General features: G+C 41.5%; 1 protein-coding gene across 1 annotated transcript in view; it reads left to right on the top strand.

Moving 5' to 3' along the window:
- ADAMTS14 (ADAM metallopeptidase with thrombospondin type 1 motif 14) overlaps positions 1–23,481 on the top strand; it is a 109,936-nt gene that overhangs the window by 2,930 nt on the left and 83,525 nt on the right. Inside the window, exons 2-3 of the mRNA XM_089508353.1 lie at positions 453–871; positions 22,510–22,666. Of these exons, the coding sequence (XP_089364479.1) occupies positions 453–871; positions 22,510–22,666 (576 nt within the window). The remainder of the gene's footprint in view (positions 1–452; positions 872–22,509; positions 22,667–23,481) is intronic.

A 23,481-nucleotide genomic window follows, 5' to 3' on the forward strand; every position in this document is an offset into this window, starting at 1 on the left:
TTGCTCAGGTTGCAGAATTCATCTGGTTTGGGTGCAGAGTACACAGCAGTCAGAGCCAACGTGGTGTAGTGGTTTGAGTGTTGGACTGCAACTCTGGAGACCCCAGTGGATGTTACAGCCTCAGAGGAAGGCAATGGCCAACCCCTCTGAACAAATCTTTGCAAGAAAACCCCATGATAGGGTCACCTTAGGATTGCCATAAGGAAAAAAATGACTTGGAGGCATACAGCAATACCTATGTGTTACTCAATCACCTGATCAGTAGTTTCTCCATGCGACTCACTTGGGGGGTATTTGTGACTTGCAATTGGTCAAAGACTTTCTGTGAAATTAAGTCCCATGTTGCTAGAGTCAATACATATCTTTGAAAGGGAGGCTTTATACACACACACAGTGTTTTCTCTTTGTTTTGAATGTATTGAAGTTTGTCTATCTGTATTTATTTCCAATAGAGCTCCTCCTGTCTGGGAAACTAAGTGAATATGGTGTGATTGTGCCCTTCAGTGCAGATTACCAGGGACGGTTCCTCTCGCATGTGGTGTCTGGCTCAGTGGCAGCAAGAAGGGGGGAAACTCTTCATCCTTCTGCTCCTCTGCCTCGCTCAGATCGGCGCAGGGTGGTCCGCAGCACCCTTATGAACCAAGGCATGTCGGGGAATCACTTGCACTACTTCAATGTTACTGTTTTTGGCAAAGAACTGCATCTTCGTCTGAAGCCCAACCGGCGGCTGGTGTCTCCTGGTGCTTTTTCTGAGTGGCAAGAGGACTTCCAAAAGATCTTACAGGAACCTCTGCAGCGGGAGTGCGTCTTCACAGGAGGAGTCTCGGGTATGCCAGGTGCCAAGGTGGCCATCAGCAATTGTGATGGGCTGGTAAGTGAAAAGGGAATTCAACTTGTTCTCACACAGAAGACACAATACCTTTTGCTTTCCTGTTGGTCAGGTAACAGAAACACCATTGTTTTATCCAGAGATTCAGAAAGTTATGTTTTAGGGCTACACTATCCAAAGTTGTAGTCATGGGACCATGGTGTGGTCATGGGGGATGCTAGGAATTGCAGTCTGGAAAAAAAAAAGAACAACTTAGCCAACTTCTGGCCTTATTCCTTTTTTACTGTCCTATTTAAGCAGGAATCATAACTGTTGCACAAGCTTTTATTTTGTTGAGTGGAATTCCCCTTATAGTCCAGGGAAAATAAGTTAAAAATACAGTTAACCCTCCCTTTGTGCGGACCATTTTAATAATCTGCTCTCTCCCCACTTGCTGGCTTTCATCATAGTAGCCACAATACTGAAATCTGTCTTTCTGTAATTAGATGCAGTGCCTTGCAGACTGGCAGGACTACAGTGTGGGAGGATGCCATAGAAAACTACCACAGTTGCACTAAATTGTGGTAGCTATGACAGTAATGTAGACCCTAGGTTCTGCAAGTGTACTGCACCCCATCCCCTTGGAATATTGTCCAGTCTTGCTCTTATTTTCCAAATGATCATTTTCCAAATGGTTATTTTGGAGGTTTTGGAAAGTGGGGGAAACATTTTGGTCATACATTTATTTTGAAAGAGTTTTTTTTAAATTGTTTTTTGGGGAGAGTTAACTAATAAATGCTAACACATTACACAAATATGTTAATAACTAACACTAACACTAAAATGAGGACCATCCAAGCCATTTTGTTCCACATCACCATTTATGAGAGCTGGGCAGTGAAGAAAATAAACTCATTTGCCATGCGGTGCTGGAGAAGAGTGCTGAGGAAACTGTGGACAACCAAGAAGCCAAACAGATGGGTTCTAGAACAGATCAAGCCTGAACTCCCATGACTAAATTAAGGCTGTTGTATTTTGTCTATGTCATGAGAAGACACGAATCATGAGAAAATACAATAATGCTAGGAAAGGTAGAGGGCAGTAGAATGAGGGAGACCACATGCAAGATGGTTGGCCTCAATCAGAGAGGCTATGGGCCTGAGCCTGAAGAACCTGTGCAGAGCAGGGGTGGATAGGAGGTCTTGGAGGTGTCTCATCCATAAGACTGCCACGAGTCAATGTCAAGTTGAGGACAGTTAATAAACAACAACAAACACTAGCATATTAGCAATTTCACATAATTTCAAGCACTGATTGAATTGGTTCATATTAAAATTAAATTTTCTTACAACCCTAAAGTCAACTAAGAGATGTCAAGTGAAACTGGGGTGTGTATACCAGAAGGGGGCTGGTTCAGTTGATGGCATCCTTATTTGTATTGCATGTCCCATAAAACAGCTGTGCTGTTCCTAGATTTGACTGGCTTGGAAAGACAACCTTGGTTACTTTGAATGTCTAGTTCCTTCTTATCTTGCCAGCATTGCACTCTCTTGATGGAAACAGCAATGCAATTTATGCACATTTGAAAACCATCAAGATTTTATCTAGCTCTGGATGTAGTACAGCATTGGTTTGTTGGTGGCCTCTTCATTGTCACTGATTTCAGTTAGACACTGAACAGAAGCCTGATGCATCACAGTTTCCAACATCCTATTATTGGCAGCTTGAGTGGGCACAGCAGGTTTTATGGGAAGCATGGCATGTTTCTTGGCAGCTAAATCACATTTTCCACCTCAGATTTGAATTAGTAGTACCTGATGGAGTTTTTTCTTCAGTTTTCTGCAGTTGTTTTCTGCTGTGTGGGTCCTCTTCCCTCCAATATCCCTTGAGGTTTCTCTGCATTTATTTGTGCCACATCCTTCTATGCCAATAATGAGAACAAGTCTAAATCCAATTGCTAGTTCAGCTAGGGTAAATCCATTGGATTAGCTGTTGAATGATGCAAGACTTTTGTAATTTCCATTGATTTGGTGAGTATACACACAAATACGTATGTGAGATGTGTGTGTATGTGTGTACACATTACATCCCATTTGGACTACTGCAGTGCACTTTACATGAGGCTGCTTTTGGAAACTGTCCAGAAACTTCAGCGGGTTCAAAACGCTGCAGCCAGAATGCTGACTGGAGCTAGTTACAGAGAGCATATAACTCCTTTGTTAAAATAGCTCCACTGGTTACCTGTTCATTTCTGGGCACAATTCAAAGTGCTGGTCATGACCTATAAAGCTCCACATGGCTTCGGTCCAGACTATTTGAGAGACCGTATCTTCCTATATGAACCTGCAAGAACCCTAAGGTCTGCAGAAGAAAGCTTTCTCTCAGCCCCATTAATATCACAGGCTCACCTGGTGAGAACACGAGAGAGAGCCTTCTTGGTGGCTGCTCCCATCCTCTGGAATGCCCTTCCTCCTTGTTGGCCTTTCGCCACTAAGTAAAAATATTTTTATAATAATAATAATAATAATTTGTTTTATTTATATACCGCTATTCCAAAGATCATAGCGGTGAACAGCAAGTAAGCTAATTAGCAAGTAAGCTAATTTGCCCCCAACAGTCTGGGTACTCATTTTAGCGACCTCGGAAGGATGCAAGCCTGAGTCGAGCTTGGGCCCTTTTGCTGGTCTTGAACTCGCAACCTTGTGGTTTCGAGTGAATGGCTGCAGTACAGGCATTTAACCACTGCGCCACCAGGGCTTTATGCCGGCTTTCTTTACATAATACATAGCAGGGTGGTTTTATGGAGCAGGTGGGGTTTTAGTCTGTTTTTAACTTGTGTATATTTTATATGAGTTTATATATAGACATTTTAATTGTTTGAATTCCATAACAATTTTAACAGTTATATACACACACACACAGAGTAGAGTCTCAAGGTGCAACACGCTCATGAAGAAACATGGGACGTCGGATAATGCCGCCATTGGGGACAAAAGTCCCTCCCCTCCTCCTCCAGCCCTCCCTCTCTCATTCCTTCCTTTCCTCCCTGGAGAAGAGGCCAGGGAAGGAGGTTCCAAGCCGCAAAGGAGAGGCCTGAGGGGCACTCGGCCCAGTCCTCTCCTCCACGGCTTCATTTTTCTCAGCCTGAAGGGAGTCCATGGACTCCCTTTGGGTTGAGGAAAACGAAGCCTTCGTTGGAGGCCTGGGTGCTCGGCCCAGGCTTCTCTTCCGTGGAGGAAGCAGGACTCGGGAGGGAGGGAGGGAGGGAGGGGAGGGACTTTTGTCCCCAATGGCGGTGCGGGTGTGTGCGCACCATCTTTGGAGACAATTACCCTCCGGATTATCCAACGTTTTTGGCTATCCGACTATCAGTTGGCCCGTTTATGTTGGATAATAGAGACTCTACTGTACACACACACACACACACATATCTGTGCATTTATGTATCCACACACACACACATACACAGACATTATTACCTTATTATTGGCATTAGTTGCCAATTTGTGTCCAGGCCAGATTCATTGTACTAATTTTACCTCTACGCTGGACATGAAACATAGCAGAGGACCTTCTCTATGTTGCCCCCTCTATGAAAAATTTGGAGAGATGAAGTTTGGGAATTGGCCTTTTTTGGGGTAGCCCCACCTTTGTGGAAAGCTGTCCCCAAGGAAGTTCATCTGGTGTCAACGTGACACATTGCAGCAAAGCTGTTGACTGCATAGATCATGAAAAGCCATAGATGGCTCTTAAAGACATGGGAGTGCCACTACATTTGATAGTCCTGATAAGGAATTTGAACTTAGGAGAAGAGGCTACTGTTAGAACAGAATTCAGAGGAACAGATTGGTTCCCAATTGGCAAAGGGGTCAGGGAAGGATGAAATCTATTAGCCTATCTGTTCAACTTGTATGTTGAAAACAACATAAGAATAGCAGGTTTAGACTCAGAAGGAGGAGTGAAGATATGAAGAAGATAATAGACCACTCACAAGATAGATAGACTCAATCAGGGAGGTCATGGGCATGAATCTACAGGAACAGAGCAGTGGAAGATGGAGGGCTATAGTTGATTTGTCATCTACAGGGTTACCATGAGTTGGGGTTGACTCAAGGGCAGTTATCAACAACAACAAGGCTATTTTTTTGTACCAGACATGCTTGTTATTCCAAGCATTTATACAGTAATTATAGTCCAACAGATGTGAGCAATTTTTGTGATGTTCATGCTATTTTTTGGTGCAAGTAATTCTTGTACTGAGTGTGAGCATTTCAAAAATTGTTTTTAGGTTATGGACGGAATGCTGTTAAGGCACTGTGTACATATGTGCCTTCAAGTCAAGTGTCAGCTTATGGCAATCTCGTGAATTTCGTAGGGTTTTCTTATGCAAGGAATACTCAGAGGTGATTTTGCCACTTGCTTCCTCTGAAATACAGTTTACAGCACCTGGTATTTATTGACTGTCTCCCATCCAAGTACTAACTGCTTCCTTGGCTGAGCAGGGATTTGAAACCTCATTTCCAGAGTCATAGTCGAACATGCAAACCATGACACCATGCTGGCTCCCCTGGCATATATTTATGCTGTGTTAAAAGTACATAGGATCTTGTTCTACATCTTTATGGTATTTATTTTTTGCATTATTTTATGGTATCTTTATTTTTTATGCTCCATTTATTGATTTGTTTCATTACCTTAACTATATGTTCTGTATTTATTATTACAGTGGGATGGAATGCATATATATGTATTTTAAAAAAGCAAGCAATCAAACATATACAATTATATTTAAAGGGAAAGAACCCCCACCATTATTCTGTCTGGTGCCTGTAGGCACATTTTTCACTTAACTGACTGAGACAAATAATCTGGATGTAGGAAGCATGTGCCCAATATTTATTGTTTTAGTATGGATGCACATTTAATTATTTTAAGTAAACTTAGCGTGCAAAGTGCAAAGATCTCTGTGTATGTGCCTTCAGGTCATCTGTTGACTTAAAATAATCCCATGAATTTTTCATAGTGCTTTCTTAGGCAAGGAATACACAGAGATGTTTTTGCCAGAGTTACCTGGGAATAGTTTTAGGGAAAATGTGTGATACAGTCAATCTATTAGTAAATTTTTCGAGATGTCTTTGTGCCAGAATGAGCCCTTTTACAGCCTTGTAGTTGATGCTTCCATAGTGGTCTCCTCAATTACTTTGTTACCAATGCATATTTTGCAAACCTATATATCTGATAGATCCAGCATTGTGTAGTGGTTTGAGCATTGGACTGGTGCTCTGGAAAACAAGGTTTGAATCCCTGCACAGCCACGAAAACTCACTGGTTTTCAACCAGTGAGTTATTATTCTAATCCATTAATAAAAAAGATGTTTTAAACAAACTGTTCTCGAAAGACACAAGAATGAAACACTATATTGTGAATGTGAGTCCTGTGCTGTAGTGTACTGTGGGATTGCCTAGGCCGGGGTACTTGAATTAAGAAGCTACATAAAACCTTGGTTAGTTATAAAACTCCCTTTCTTAAATTCACATTTTTGTATTTCTAAAACAATTTAATTTTTTTTACTGCTTCTGTCTGTGTTAAAACTTTGTAATGCAACATAAGTTTAATGCAGTACATTTCCACAATAGTAGATTTTATAATTCACTGATAGATATTTTCCCTATTTTCTGGAGTCTATCAGATTGTCTTTCACTGACTGAACTACTGGGATGTCACAAACATGCTATTAACAAGAAAAGAGCTGGAACCTGCACATCTGTTATAGGGAAACAGGGAATTACAAAACCACACTAGAGTTACATTTGATCATTAGTCCCTTTTGTTACAGTGGCCCCATACAGACAAGCCAAAATAAAGCTGCTTCAGGTCACTTTGGAGTTATGGTATTTCAATGATGCATGCGTCCTAAGAGTCTGGAAGCTGCACCAAAGCTGCACTCCAGTCCTTAGGACTGGAGCGTGGCTTTGGTGTGGCTTCTGGACTCTTAGGACACATGTATCATTTAAACAGCATGCCTCCAAAGTGACTCGAGGCAGCTTTATTTTGGCCTGTCTGTATCAGGCCAATATCTAATTTCCAATGTTGTTTTTTTATAAAGTGTTGTTGTATAAAGTTTTAAAAGTGCCACAAGTCAAGTCAAGAAATATGGTCTTCCTGTTATAATATAAGGATAACACAATGATTATAATGTGTGTTGAAAGACCCCCACGAATATCTAAGGGCTATTGTCTGGGAATGCTGCCAACACACACTCACACGCTGATAACAGCCTGTTTGGCAAAAGGAAACCAGGCTGAGCTTCCAAGAACCAGTTCCACAAGCAACAATACCAAACTATGTCTTAACAGAATAAGCCACAAGCCAGTCCAAAGTTCAGGATTACAGAGAGCAACACTACCAGTCCAGTCCGAGGTCAAGAGTGCCAGAGGATTGGTCAGCGAGTCCGGTCTGAGGTCAAGGATTCAAAGGCAGTCAAAGGTCTAGTAAGCAAAGAGTCAGATCCAGCAGTGTTCACTAATGAGAACAAATAGACTCTGATAAAAGAATTCGGCGTCTGCTAGGTGTCTTATATCTAGCTCCCTTATCACAGCTGCTGAGTGGCTAATGAGCGTTTCTCAGCAAGCCTCTTGGAACGCCGAAGGCACACCCTTTCTGATCTCCTCTAGCTAAAGGTAGGAACCTCAATGCTCTGCTGCTCTATGTCTCCCAAGTCTGGCACTTCTACTGGGACAAGGCTGGGCTGCTGAGCCCCAGGCTCCACTGTAGGAGATCCCACAAAGCTCGGGTCTGGCTGAGCCAAATCCATTGGGGCTGGGAGAGCAGAGCTGGGACCTGACAGGGCAGAACTGGGGCCTGGCACAGCCTCAGGTTCCTCCTGCACCTGAGGAGCCGAGTCCTCCTTGTCATTCTCTGAGTCCTCCTCGTGACTGGCCACGACAGCTATGATAGAAGCACATTTCTTCTTCATTAACTCTGTAGTGAAATTGTAAAATTCTTTCTCACATGAGTACTGAGTGGCAGAAACATTTAAAATTAGATTCAAGACAGTGGGATTTTGTGCTATTTGAGCTCTTGGTCTCAGAATCTTTCTCAGCTGTTAACCATCTTTATAAATAGTTAAAACAGTTTGGGTGGGAAATCCATCACAGATATCCCCAGGGGGATTTGCTGGATTAGTGAAATCCATTACATATGTCTCCAGGGGACTTTCATTACAGCTTCATTAGAGTTAGCGCTCTACTTGTCTGACACCTTTCTGGTTAATCACATGAGCTATTGTCTCATCATATGGGACTATAATTTTCAAGTATATTTTGTGTATGTATGTATGTGTATATACATACATACATACACACACACACATATATATATATAGGAGCTTGCTGTGTAGACAGTGAAGAAGTCTGTTTGCCAGATAGAAATACATTATCTTGCTTATTTATCACACACACACACAAACACACAGAGAGTATTTATTATACTCACATCCACAAATCTTTTTAAAGTTTCACAAATTGTTTTACTCGTCATAAACTTACATGAGTATGAGGTATGCTTTGTAAAAAGTAAAAATATTAGCTCTTTCCACCTAATTCCAAAGAAACTGTTTCTGTGCTAAACCTGTGCCTGGTATTGGTAATGGAGAGGATGAGGATGAACAAACTGAGCCTTAATTCAAACAAAACAGTGGTGCTCTTGCTCAGTTGAGAGACAGATCTGAGAAGAGGGATTCAGTCTGTGGTAGATGGGATTACCCTCCCACTGAAGATACAAGTTTGGAGTTTGGGCTCACTTTGGAGGCCCAGATTTCAGTGGTGACCAGGAGTGTGTTTGCATAGTTGAAGCTAGTGTGCCAGCTACGCTTGTTACTGGAGATATCTGATCTGTCCATGGTGACATATGTCTTGGTTATTCATGCTTGATTGCTGTAATGTACTCTACGTCCTCAGAAGTTGGCAAAAAGAGCTGCAGCCAGATTGTTAACTGGGAGCATAAAAAATTCCTTATTGCAGCTGCTCCACTGGTTTCCAGTCTGTTTCTAGGCACAATTTGAAGTGCTAGTAATGACCCTTAAAGTCCTACAAGGCTCAGGTCTGCTATCTTAGAGGAAGCTTTTTTTCCTGTTTCACTTCCAGGCATGTTGGTGGGAACAAGGAAGAGGGCCTTCTTGCTGTCGGACTTCCTCTCTGAAAAGGCAAGGTTTGCTCCCTCCTTGCTCTTCTTCTGCCAGAAAGAAAAAAATTCCTTAGTTCATCAGGCTTTTAAAGAATTATGATGGATTTTTAATGGTGTGATGTTTTGTTGATTTTTTAAAAAAATATTCTGTGTCTTAGTAAATTTTAAATGATTTTAACTCTATGGGTTGCTTAATTGTTAAAATTATATATATTATGTGGTCTATATATGTGTGTGTGTTTACTGGTGTTTTTTTTTTTGTATGCTTTTAATTTGCATTGGTTTTAATAATTTGTAAACTGCTTTTAGTCCCCACTGTTGGGGAAAAAGTGGGATATAAATTAATGTGACAGTAATAGTAATTCCTCTAGAGTGGTTTCTCTTTGAAGATGGAATATCAGGTGAAAACTACCCACAATTGCAGGCTATTTAAGAAGAAATACCTCTAGATCTCCTTTCTTACCCAAACACTTAACATTTTTTTTCTTCTCAACTAGGTAATTATTCACATGGGGCTGAATCAAAGTGGTTTAGGAAATTAGATGTTCTAATTCCCATTGAACTGAAAATCTAAACCATGTTATTAATTTAAAAAATAGTACCACAGAAGTAGCTGTGCCAGCTGCTGGTTACTGTCTGAACAAGTTTGTAAGAAAGCTAAGATGGCCAGGAGTCTTCATCTTGCCATAGACCTAATGTGTCTTGGAAGTCCTTTTGCATTTCATTTCAATATCCATGTATCTTCTGAATCCCCTCTCCCACGCTCAGCCATCTGCAGAAGGAAGATAGAAATTTCTTATAGCATGAGCAAGTACTGCATATACTCAACTATAAGTCAACCTCATGTATAAGTCGCAGGCATGGTTTGGAGAAAAAATTATGGATTTTGATATGATCTGTGGATAAGTCGAGGGTAAAACCTAGGGGCATGTAACAAAGCATCTAAAGGATGAAACAAAGAAAAACAATACCAAGGAACTTACAAAATTCCAGGTATAACTGTTTGCAGTCACCCTAAAGGCTGGATAGATGAGAGAGCAGAGGAAGCTCAGTGCTTCCAGGAGAGATTACATGTTTGCCTTTCATTAGAATCATAGAATTATAGGCCCGTTACATACGGGCCGTTTTGTGCGTGCGGAGCGCGCACTAGGGTTAGAAAGGGGCGGTGCTTCCGCACCCCCTAACCCTAGTGCGCTCTCCGCACACACAAAATGGCGGCGGCCGTTCCACACGGCCGCCACCATGAGGACGTCACGACCGTGCCGCCTCTATACGGGGCGGCGCGGAAGTGACATCTTTGCTCCGCGCCAGGGCACCTAGTACGCCCTTAGCGCGGAGCAGGAAGGAGCTCCGTTTCGGAGCGCCTTCCTGGTTTGGTCCGCTGGGCGCAGCCTTCACACGGCTGCGCCCAGCGGACCAAAGGAGAAAGGGGCCAAGCGGCCCCTTTCTCCTCATCCCCGCCGCCGCGGGGTGTCCTTGGGGCTTGAAGCCCCAGGGACACCCCTTTTCAGGCTGCGGGGAAGCTTCCCCGCAGCCTGAAAAGCGGCGTATCGGGGCCTCAGCGGCTGCTGTTCTGACCACTGAGGCCCTGATACACCGGGGAAAGGGGCGGGTGCAGCCCGCCCCAAATAGGTAGTCTGTAACCCGCCATAGAGTAGGAAGAGACTGCAAGGGCCATCCAGTCCAACCCCCTGCCATGCAGGAAATCTAAATCAAAACATCTCCGACAGATGGCCATCCAGCCTCTGTTTAAAGACCTCTAAGGAAGGAGACTCCATTACAGTCTGAGGGAGTGTGTTCCAATGTCGAACAGCCCTTACTGTCAGGAAGTTCCTCCTAATATTGAGGTGGAATCTCTTTTCCTGTAGCTTACATCCATTGCTCCGGGTCCTAGTCTCTGGAGCAGCAGAAAACAAGCTTGCTCCCTCCTCAATATGACATCCCTTCAAGTATTTAAACAGGGCTATCATGTCACCTCTTAACCTTCTCTTCTCCAGGCTAAACATCCCCACCTCCCTAAGTCGTTCCTCATAGGGCATGTTTCCAGACCCTTCACCATTTTAGTTGCCCTCCTTTGGACATGCTCCAGTTTCTCCACATCCTTTTTTAAATTGTGCCCAGAACTGGACACAATATTCCAGGTGGGGCCTGACCAGAGCAGAATAGAGTGGCACTATTACTTCCCTTGATCTAGACACTGTACTTCAGGGGTAGGCAAGCTTTTTGAGCCAGGGGCCGGATTGCTGTCCCTCAGACAACTGGGGGGGCCGAAGCCAATAATTAAATAATTAAATAATTTAAAAAAAATAATTAAATAAATAAAAATATAGGACAAAATTTTCAAATGGAGGACACTTTTTCTAAAAAATGGAGGACATGCCAAAAAATTGCTGATTTTTTAACAGATGTTAATATAAATGCATGTTTTGGAGGCTTCTGTAGACAGTTGCCCCCCTTGCCTGCCGCTTGCCCCCCCTTGCCCGCCTCCTCCTGATAGGCCAAAGGCCCCACGCCCTCATGCGAGAGGCCAAAGGCTCCAGCGGCAATCGGCGGCAATCGGCGGCAGGACCGGGAGGGGGCCGGTCCCAAGGCCTTGCCGGGCCGCATCCGGCCCGCGGGCCGCAGGTTGCCTACGCCTGCTGTACTTCTATTGATGAAGCCTAAAATCGCATTGGCCTTTTTAACTGCTGCATCGCACTGTTGACTCATGTTCAGTTTGTGGAGGTTTGTGGGGGTTGGCCTCCCCCCAGTGACCAAAAGAAATGGCTCACACTTTAAAAAAAAAAGCTCTTACCAAGCAAAGTGGACACAGAAATCCAGGTTCCCTTTTGCAAGGTATGTCCCAGAAGTCCTCTACCAGCAGTTTCTGTAGAATGAGCTGTTCCTTTTTTTTATAAGAGTTAAAGTACACTACTAACATTGACCTGTGGATAAGTCGACTCAGGTTTTTGAAGTCAAGTTTTGACTAAAATTTCTAGAATTATACATGAATATATACAGTAGTTCTTGGAAGTGTGGCTTAACATGCTTGTTATATTTTCAAAATTGCAGCCATATTTTAAAAGGGGAAACATATGAAGATGCCTTATACTCAGTATGTCTGAATTGCATTTGTCTGCAGCAGTTAATCTGAGTTTCAGACTAAAGTTTTCCCCACCCATAATACCTGGAGATGGAAGGGTCTGACTCTGGGACCTTTTACATGGGAATCATGTGCTGTCTTGCAGAACTAAAGCCCTTTCAGTTCTTAATAGCTCTTGCTTTGTAGCCATCACAGAACTGCTGCCTCATCTTGGCATGCTTTAGTAGTGTTTGGCCATTTTCCTGTTAAGAACAGGCCAGGAGCCATAACACTAAAGCTTTTGGCAAACCAAATGGATGTCATGGACAGAACTGTGTACAGGAAGTAGATCAGAAGGCAATGTTGAAGGTTCGGATTTGAAAGTATTGGCAAAGCTTTTCAGGAAAAATCTTGTATGGTGTCTTCCGTCTTGTGTAACTTTGAGCATACACAAGACACAAAAACCCTGTATGATTTTTAACATCTGGAGAAACTAGTGATACTTCAAAAGGTTGTATGATGTATTTTGTGCTTTTTAGTTGGTCCAATAAAGGTATCACTATTTTTGGGCTTGGGGATTTTGTTGCATTAACATCAGTGTAACTGCATGAGGTAGTAACTATGGAATTATTGTGTAGCTCACAAGAGAAGTTACTATTCTGTTGCTAATGGGAGTTGAAATTTTATTAGCTGTCTTTTATTGCTCTTTATCTGTAGTCCTCATATGTCCAGTAATGGGGAGGACCTCTGCCTGCATTGAAATCCCTTAATACCAACTTAACTGACAAAATGTCAAACAGAATGCAGCCCTGTGACTAACATCAACACTGTTTTTCTCCTGTAAGATTTTTAGCATCTTTGCCTGATGAAGAAGTCAGTGAAGCTTTAGAAGCTTGCATAATGTGTATTTGGTTTGGATTTGATCCCAAAATTGTATCACTACTTGTGGATTTTGATGTATACAGTATCTTGTTTCTGTGCAGTATAGTCATTCACCAGCATAGAAACATTGGGGGCTACCTTCTTCCATTCTGGCTGAAGAGGATGCTAAGCAACTTGATTGCCTGGTGAGAGTTTAGTAGAAAAGAAAGAATTTTAAAAATGTTCTTTCTGTTTCCACTATACTCTCACCAGGCATTTAAAAATGTTTTTAAATATGTTGGAAAAACATTTGTCAGGAAACCATGATGAGAATCATGGACTGACAAAAATCTTATTCTACGCAAAATTTGCATGTCATTTTTGTACAGAAAACATCATTTTCTGTGCAAAAAACAGCATTTTTTTGCATAGAAAATAATATTTCTCTATTGCAGTGGAAAAAAGAATTATGTGCAGAAAATGGTGTTTACTGCACATAAACTGTTGTTTTCTGTACAAAAGTACCACATGTGAATTTTGCAGGGCAAATCCCAAACCTGCAGGCGGAGGTGGGTTACTAAAATTGTTTCTTTCAGAAATAAAATTAGTGAAGTATGACATCCCTCAATTATAGAGAAACCTAAAGCATGACTATGAGGTTGTGCCGAAGAGCCCTAGGTCTGACCAAGAAGGGAATGGCCTACAGCCATGAAACTTATGGGTGAAACAGACCGCCCCAAAGGGGTGGCTTCAAGCTGCCCCTGACATAGCTGGATTGGGGCCATGGCAACTACACGCTGTAGCCCTAATCTGCCTTTTTGTTGTTGTTGTTGTTGTTGTTGTTATTATTATTATTATTATAGTTTATTTCTATAGCGCTATAAATGTATACAGCGCTTTACATACAAATAATCAAATCTATAAAAATATAAAACCTGCCAATGGCGTACAATCTACAAAATATGTATAAACAACAGGTAATAATATAAAATAGAATTAGTTAAAAAAAGCAAGCAACAATTAAAACATCAACATCCACTATCTAATCAAATATCAGATAAATATTCACACAGTGCCTGGGAATGCTTCCCTGAACAGGTGGTCTTCAACTCAGATTTAAAAGTCGTCAATGAAGTGAGGGGAAGAAGGTTCCAGGAGTGAGGGGCAGCAAGTGAAAAGGGACGAATCTGGGATGGGGCAGTGAAGATCCTAGGCTGGGACAGCAGACCTTGACTACCAGGTACGAGTGAGAATGTAAGGAAAAAGAAGATCAGATAAATAAAGAGGGGCCAGCCCATGCAGGGCTTTAAAAGTCAACAACAGAAGCTTACACTGAATACGGAAGGGGAAAGGGAGCCAGTGAAGGGATGATAATAAAGGAGAAACACGGTCAAAGCAGCGTGCGGATGTAATGATGCATGCCGCTGAATGCGCCGCTGAATGCTGAACGGAAATTAAAGGACGAAGATGAGAGAGAGGAAGCCTCGCCAGAAGGAGGTTGCAGTAATCTAGTCAGGAGACCACCAGGGCATGAACCAGAGTCTTGGCAGTGGAGGTTGAGAGAAATGGACAGATTTTTGCAGTCTGAAAAAGGAGTGGCAAACAGTCATTCCTTTTTCTGCTGGCAAAAAGACAACTTTTCAGCCCCACCGCAGCTAGAAATGGGCTTTAAGGCGCTCCAGTAGTGTGCAGCCATCAGAGCACCCAGAAGCCGGCCCACGTGTGAGCAGTGTGAAGCCAGCTTCTGGGCGTCTTGGGGATGTGAGTCGTGGCCATGGATTGCATTACATATTGATGTAACAACTGTCAGAAGAAAACTCCAAAGGAAATCCATATTTTTTGTTGACATGGTTCTTTCAATGATCTGAAGAAAAACAGAAATTAGAGATATGATCCTGCAAATTGGCAGATTATAATTTAAAATAACACTCTTCCAAGCTTTAGTGACAAAATCATGCTCAGTTTTAGGGTTGGGTCAAGAACTTTTCAGAACCCCTACCCCCATAGTTAGAAGTGATGAAATCAAGAACTGCTAGCTGTAATAATGTACATTAACACATTACAAAGAAGATCCCAGAGTGCAGCTGAGAATGTTACTTTTAAAAGGAATAAATTTAATGACATGGTGGAGCCATCCCTCATAACAGCAATGGTAGGGATCCAGAGCATCATCCTGTTACTTCTGCTATTCATCCTATGAATGGCTTCAGCATGTCAATATAATCATATACCTTAATGTTATAACTTTTGTCTCACAGTGAACATAATTTTTAAAAAGAAATGCACATGTGTCTTCAGCCTCTTTATCATTTTCCTCTCTTTTTTATACAAGATGTGGTTATAGTCAGCCCTTTGAATCCACAAATTCTGTATCCATGTATTCAACCATCTACGGCTTGAAAATATTCTCCCAAAAAATAATTACAAAAAGTAAACGTTGGATTTTTCCATTTTGTATAAGGGAAACTGTTTTACTATGCCACTATATTTAATGGAACTTGAGTATTCACAGATTTTGGTATCCATTGAGGTTCCTGTAACCTAACCCCAGTGAATATCAAGGGCCCAGTGTACTCCTTTTCCTGCTGCTATGAGAGAGTCCCACCCTTCCTCTTTGACAATTTCATTTACTAGTCAACATTTAACTTAGATATTTCTGATGCTTGCTAACATCTCTCTTTTTGGGTGGTGTTGTTTTAGGCCCCCTTCACTGGAATGAAAAGTTGGTTACAGTGGCCTGTTACTTTGCAGCCAAGGTTGCTTGTCTTTCAGACTGGAGGCACCAGTTTTATCATTTCCTCATATTTCAGCTACTATTGAGTTTCAGTGCTTTCCATGGTGTGGCAGGTTGTGTGCTGCGATTATTTATTGAAAAACACTTCCGTGGCTCTTTTCCAGTTATACACCCAGAAGTCCTAGAAGAAATACTTCTGGTTTTAATTATATTGTATGTTGTTATTTAGAACCCTCTGTATCAATGAATGTATTTGTACTCAGAGTTTTAAAAACCTTTTCACATGTCCACCACAAATGATAAAATGTCCTTTCTTGTTTGCCTTTCCAACATAAATTTGAAGCTTCCTTATGCATTCTGGACAATTTCTCTGGTGTCATATTGTATAAATGTTCTCTTTAAGATTATAGCACAGTGTAAATTTCAGTCCCTTTGACCACATATTTTCCCATTGTTCCATCTGTATGTTGTACCTAACGTTTTTTGCCTGTTTTATCATAGTCTTTCATATTTTTCCTTCTTCCACATCAAATTCTTTTTAATAGTAAAAACGACAGCAGAGCGACTTGCTTCGCTCCTGTCCCTGTCCTGTCCCCGTCTGAGAATCTCCACAGTCTCTTGTTCCACCTCATTTGGTGAGGTCATCTGGAGGAGAGTCTCAGATGATGGTGTCAGGGCCTAAGTAGGAAGATACAGGTGGAGAGGGTCATTAAAGTAATATGGCCCTAAGCTTCCCCACCACAAATAATTAATAATAATAATAATAATTTGTTTTATTTATATACCGCTATTCCAAAGATCATAGCGGTGAACAGCAAGTAAGCTAATTAGCAAGTAAGCTAATTTGCCCCCAACAGTCTGGGTACTCATTTTAGCGACCTCGGAAGGATGCAAGCCTGAGTCGAGCTTGGGCCCTTTTGCTGGTCTTGAACTCGCAACCTTGTGGTTTCGAGTGAATGGCTGCAGTACAGGCATTTAACCACTGCGCCACCAGGGCTCCTAAAAGGTATGAGCAGGATACCTTTTTGTGGGACAAGGGAGTGTGCTTTAAAATATTGTTTATTTGGAGGTAGAGGAACCATTGCAGTGTAATAATTTATGTGTTGGACCAGCACTTTGGAAGACCATGGGTTCAAATCTCCACTCAGCCATGGAAATAGTCCATGGCTGAGTGAGTGGGTGGATGGCCTTGGGCAAGTTAAACCCTCTCAACCTAAGAGGAACGTAATGGCAAACCTGCTCCAGCCTCAAAGGTGGTCCCTAATACCACCAGAAGTTGCCCACATCCATTTCAAAACAATACAGTTGCTTTCCATAATGTCATTTCTTCATGCTTTCAATAGCTCATATGGGAAATATGTAAATAAAGCTAGTGTTCTTTAAAATAGGAGTGTCCACAAAATACTAAATGCCCCATTTCCCTGGCAGGGACTGAAGGGGCTGTTGTAAGGTCTGCTTGGCTTTTTGCTTTTTAAAAAAGTATACTTCCACTGTAAATGAAGTGCACATGCCAATAATTATTCTGTTTGTAATGGGAGTGTATTGGACTCAGATTAATGGATTGAGAAGAGAAGTTGACTGGCACAGGTGTAGCTTAATGCTCACCTTAAGCAGCTCTCAGTATGTGTTGCAATGCTACAAAAATGCATTTTGCTGTGTTAAATCCTGTCTGTTCTAGTACTGGGTTGAAATAGGGCTTTGGTTTTTCACTGACATTTTCAGAGGTGGCAAAAGGCACTCTTCCATTGAATGACTGTGAGTGTTTGGTCTATGGCTGAAGGAAAAGTGAAATGTTTGCCCATTTTGCAGCCACGGTAACTGACTCATTAGAAGTTGGTGGAATAGTTAAGAGCCATTACAGTGCATCACACAGAGGAATAATTTTTGCCCTGATCAGTTACGTGGCCGTGTGATGTCATCATCACACTTGTTACGTGATCCTTGAGTGGTTTAGTTTGCTATTCACAGGAAGGAGATAACCCAATTAAAAAGAAATTTTATTTTTGCTTCTGTGCCAAAGTGGCTGCACATCATAAGGTGGTAGAGGGAGATTGTGTGAAATTTCCATCAGATGGAAAACAGTAACTGCACATTGTTGAAAGACCATTCAGTGGGCATATTAGCAAAATATTAAGTTTGTACTGGTTCAAAGGTAGCTAGACTGTTGAAAGAAAGAGTTCAGGTGTCAGGGACGGTGTAGGGATGAGTGCATCTTTGCCTCTGTGTGGTGGTGGATCTGTAGACAGAGTCCAGTGCAAAAGTAGTCTCTACAGCTTGATGAAAAACTGATGCTGTTTGTCTGTTGAATCCTTCTGCTAGATGCTTCTGCCAGAATCAGCAACCCCACCCTTCCTCTAACGGTCACCCATGCACCCATAAAATCCTGTTTCAACTGGCTGGAAAACCCTCTGGAGCAGGTTTTTGGCACTATAGATCACTGCTACTACAAGAGAGGGAGGGGAAGAGAACTTCATTTCTGATGCCATTGGATTGCAAAGTACACTGTTGGGTCTTTGCCTTTAGGTCCTACAATATACCATGTTATTAAAATTGGCAGCAAGACGAGATTGCCTTTTCCTTTTTCTTGTAACATTTTGGAAGCAAACTCTATTTTTTCTCTTTGGTTTGATTTTGTGGGTTTTCCCTCTGTTTGGTAAATCCCTGTTTGGCCCCACATTGTGTTTTGATGGTGTCCTGAGGGGATAATCTTTCTCTCTCTTTCTGGATGATCTTTTACTTTGGGAAGAAGATTCCTGGATACCAGTCTGGAGATGTATGCTTATATAACTGCAAAGAGAAGTATAAAAATAGCTCCTACAAAGTTCTTTAAGACTGACATTAGCAATAATATTTTTTATACCATGAATTTGTGTTGTTATGGACTAGTGACTAGTAACAGAGTTATGGGAACCAGGACTTTTCCAGCTTGGCTGTCATGATTGCTATGAACTCATCAGGTTGCCTCTGGCAAGTTGTTATCTCTGAGCTTCTGCTTGTCCATGTACAATTATTATGATAATAGTTTTTTGTGGGTTTTTCAGACTATGTGGCTATGTTCTATAAGAACAAGGCCACATAGCCCGAAAACCCCCACAAAAACTATGGATGCCGGCCATGAAAGCCTTCGACATCACATTATGATAATAATTTTGACCCATTTTACCTGAGTGCAGTAGGGGGGTTTGTTGAAATAATATAGCCGGCCCTCCATATCCACAGGTTTTCTTTATGCACAGATTCAACTTTCCATGGCTTGAAAATATTCCAAAAAGCAAACCTTGCTTTTGCTATTTTATATAAGGGACACCATTTCACTACACTATTATATTGAATGTAACTTGAGCATCCACGGATTTTAGTATCCACAGGAGGTCCTGGAACCAAACCTTAGCAGATACTGAGGGCCTAATGTATATGCAAAGCATTTAGAAAATTCTAGAGGGCCCTAGAAAGGGTATACATTTTTATTAATACAGTGGACCCTTGTTGTACGCTGGGGTTTGGTTCCAAGATAACAAAATCCATGGATGCTCAAGTCCCATTAAATATAACGACATAGCAAAATCGTGTCCCTTATAAAAAATGGGAAATCAAGGTTTGATAATTGAAATGTATACTTTTTGGAACATTTTCAAACCGTGGATACTTGAGTCTGTGTATAAAAAATCCGTGTATAAGAAGGGCCGACTGTATATGTGTATGTGAAAAAACTTCAGCAGTTTTCTTTTTCTTTGTTATCATTGACCAAAACTTACGGTTGTCTAGAGGTTTAAAGTCCATCTATATGTTCACCACTTTTTCTTTAAAGAAAATGTTTAAGATCAAACTTTACCAGATAGCTTTCAAACAGTTGCAGGCATTGGCAAGGGCTCCTGAAACACTGCCTATTGCTCTCCTGTGCTGGGAACTGCCAGGAGTTTCCGCCAAGCAAATCTCTCTTGGCTCGGAGTGGGCGCTAAACTCCAGAGCTACAGACAAGATTCCAGAGGAGAAATGTGAAACGTCTGGTGCCAGGTTTGTTGGGGGAAGTGAAAATAATGGGATTAGGCTCCTGTTTGGGTTCCTTTGGGGACATTTTGCTTGCATGTCTACAGCTTTGGTTCTGTTCCAAAAGAAAGTAAGAATTACGTAGACTACATAATTGTTTTTTTTATTGTTTTTAAAATAGATGCTGCTGATTGTTTTTGGAAGAAATTCTGTTATTTGAAGTTCAGCTGATGTGGAATTTGATTACCAAAAAAGCTCACCCATTCAGGACCAGAGTTAAAGCTATCTCATGCTGGATCCAGCTCTCCAAAGTCAATAAAATAAACTGAAAACTAAAGCTGATGCCTTATGCCTCCTGACCAGTAACAATGTTATATAGTGTCATAAATTGCACTTGCTTACTTCTTACCATCTGTGGACCCATATTTTACTTCAATCAATCAATTTTATTAATGCTTAAGCCAAAGGCCATTTGCATGATTAAAATGTAAAACCGATCTATCTATTTTACTTAGATTTGTCAGACCCAAGTCCAGGTGTTGAGGATGGAGTTCCTGGGACCATAAAGGATTTTCCACCTAGTCTCAGTTTTACTTAGGACCAGACCCCTCTTCTTTCCCCCACTTTTGTACTCAAAAGAACACCCTGAGAGATCACAAAAAGCAATACTGTAGTTGAAATCCACCAGCAGTACAGTAGTGGCAGTTTTCTAGCTCTAAAAAAACCCTGTACATACACTGTATAACTTTGCCAGTAGTTGTTGCAGTGAGCTCAGAAAAACCTTAATAACATTTGAATCACTGCTCAGAACTTCATCATACCAATGGTTGCCTTTCTCAGGAAACTAATCACTAATTTTACATCAAATTTGAAAGAAAGCTAACAAAGACTTATTGAAAAATTGGAGTAAAACAGTTAAATATGTCAGTTTTTTGCACTTTATTGGTGACAGTTTTTTGTGTCACTGATACATGGGGCCCTTGGTATCTGTTGGGGTTTGGTTCTAGGACCCACCATGAATACTAAAATCTATGGATTCTCAAGTCCTGTTATATACAATGTCATAGTAAAATGTCATCTGTTATATAAAATAGCAAAATCAAATTTTGCTTTTTGAACTTTTTTTTGGGGGGGGGAGGAATATTTTTAAGCTGTGGGTGGTTGAATCTGGGGATGCAAAATATGTGGCTAAGTGTATTTTTTAGAGATGTTTGTTGATATTCTACACGGACTGCTTAGTTCTGTTGTTGTGAATTGGTATCATGTTGACATTGATTTATCATGACCCTATGAATGAGAGACCTCCAAGTCATACTGTTATCAACAGCCTTGCCCATTTCTTGCAAATGCAAGACCATAGCTTCCTTGATTGAGTCTATCCACCTGTAATGTGGTCTTCCTCTTATTCTACTGCCTTTTATCTTATCAAGCAACATTGTCTTTTCAGTGAATCATGTCTGCTCATGATGGAATGGGTGGAAAAACTAGTGGACATTGCTGAAATTGAAGAATTAATCAAATTGGTCAAAGGAAACACAACAGAAAATTTCTTAGATATCTGGAGACCCTTTATAGAGTTTATGAAAAGATATTAAGAAGAAATGGCTTTTTCACACTGAGAGCCAGGGCGGCATGTTGATTTGAGTGTTGGGCTACAATTTTGGGGATGGGGTGGATTCCCTGCACAACCCTGAAACCCACTGGGTGAACTTGGGCAAGTCACATGCTCTCAGCCTCAGGGGAAAGCAATGGCAAACCTCCTCTGAACAACTCTTGCCAAACAAACAAACAAACAAACAAACCACAAAACACCATGATAGGTTCCCCTTAGGGTTGCCATAAATCAGAAATGACTTGAAGGCACATAACAAGTCAGCATATATGTTAACCCCATTACTCAAGTGGGTCAGCAATAGTAGGGACTATCAATTGATTTAAGCTTGTGTGCATGATGTATTGTAGTAAGTAATTAAAAAGGCATTTAGAGAGAGGTGGTCTAGCACTTTTGTCCCTTGTAAGATACTATTGTAATTGCATTGGTTTAGGCATGGACCATCAGATGGATGTTTTAAGAACTACTATTGTACTGCCCAAGAGATATGCTGAGAATAAGGTTATTGCCACTAATTCAAAGTAAAAGAAGGGAAATATGCACTTCCCTTGACGTCGTCAGTAAATCAGCCATACAAACTAGTTAGCTTGAAAATGTAATAGTCACTGGCTGATAGAGTGGTATGTATGGACAAGTTCTGTCATTCACAAATTGACACAGCCGTATGATAGGCTGGAGGCACTGAGTATGGTGACATGGCTAATCTTGGTTTCCCAAAGAGTTTGTTGATTTAATAGGGACAAAAATATTTCTTAGAAAAATAGTCTGGATTGTTGCAGAGCTTCAAAAGATACCACTGATTTGTATTACAAAAGCTTGCTTGCGTCTAGCCAGGAGATGGAGTAAAATGGTCATTAGGGGAGTCTGTAACCTCTAGGTTAATATTATTCCCCTGTTTGGACCATGGATTGACCCAGAGAGATGGCCAAAATGCTACAATGTTTAAATTGAAGAAGAAAATCATAATATTGTTATTTGGTAATGAGCAGTTAAACTGAATAGCTTCTTAGTGGTGTCCAGCCATGCAAAAAGTAAACTGAGTGATCAATGTGGTCCTTGCCTTTTCTCCTGTTCCAGAAGGCGGGGGAATTCAGTGATACTCTTTAATATTCTGCTGTGTATTTAAAGAGAAAGGAGGGAGGGGGAAAGGCCTCGGATGATGATGATGATGATGATGATGATGGCAGTGATGAAGAACCTTCCTATCTCAGGCAAACTTTTTTAAAAAACTTTTCTTTCACTGTGTTCTTTGGTTTTGTAGGCAGGTCTGATTCGAACAGACAGTGGTGAGTTCTTTATTGAGCCCCTGGAGCGAGGACAATGGGAGAAGGAAAAGAATGGGAGAGCTCATATAGTCTACCGCAGGTCTGCCATCAAACAAGAGACAGCAGAAGCATTCAAAGCCCATCGTAATGAAGGTACAATAATGTCCTCCTGTTGCTTCATGTATCTTAATTCCACATTAATTCATCTTAATTCCTTCCATATCCACTCCAAATAGGGTAGACAGACAGAATACAGTATACCTTTTGGAGTCCAGCTGAAAAGTCTCACAGCCGAATATCCAGATTCATGCTTAAAGAGGACTTTGATCCGTTTCTCTGTCCTTTACTCAGATCTTGTTACATGCTTAAGCCTCATTTGGGGATAGTACAGGCAAAGATAATTGCGATAACAGACTTTGGAAAAGTAAGTTTTTGCACCATAATTTCTATAATTCCCCAGTCTATACTGGCTATTGGGATACTTAGAATTATAATCCAAATTCTGTATGATTAACCCATTTGCATCTTGAGAATATTACTTTTTTGACTATGGGTCTGTACATACCGCCCCTTTTAGAGCCAGATCAGGGCCGTGGCAACTACACACTGAAGCCCCTATCTCGCCTTTCAGTGGCACAAAAAGGAGCTGCAAAAAGCGGCTCCTTTCTGCAACGCAGAAAGGGCACCATAACTGCTGGCACCACAGCTTTTTGGCACTCCTTTGGCACTGTGTCATGTAGATGCAGCACCAGAGGAATGCTGTGACACTGCCTGCCACGTGCTGTGGTGCGCGTCATCATACCGACCTGGGGCGGAGTGGAGGTGTGTGCCGCGTGGATGCCACACCCCGACTCTGCCCCCAGGCCGGCCAAAGATGTTGGTTTGTACACTCTCTATATCTTCTAGAATCCTCTAGCCGGCATAGTCACTCCTATTCTGGGGTTGCAGTTCAAAAATGTAACCCAATT

This window comes from Sceloporus occidentalis, unplaced genomic scaffold (assembly GCF_023333645.1).
Source record: "Sceloporus occidentalis isolate IW3139 unplaced genomic scaffold, rSceOcc1.0.p SCAF_2, whole genome shotgun sequence".
Taxonomy (NCBI): domain Eukaryota; kingdom Metazoa; phylum Chordata; class Lepidosauria; order Squamata; family Phrynosomatidae; genus Sceloporus; species Sceloporus occidentalis.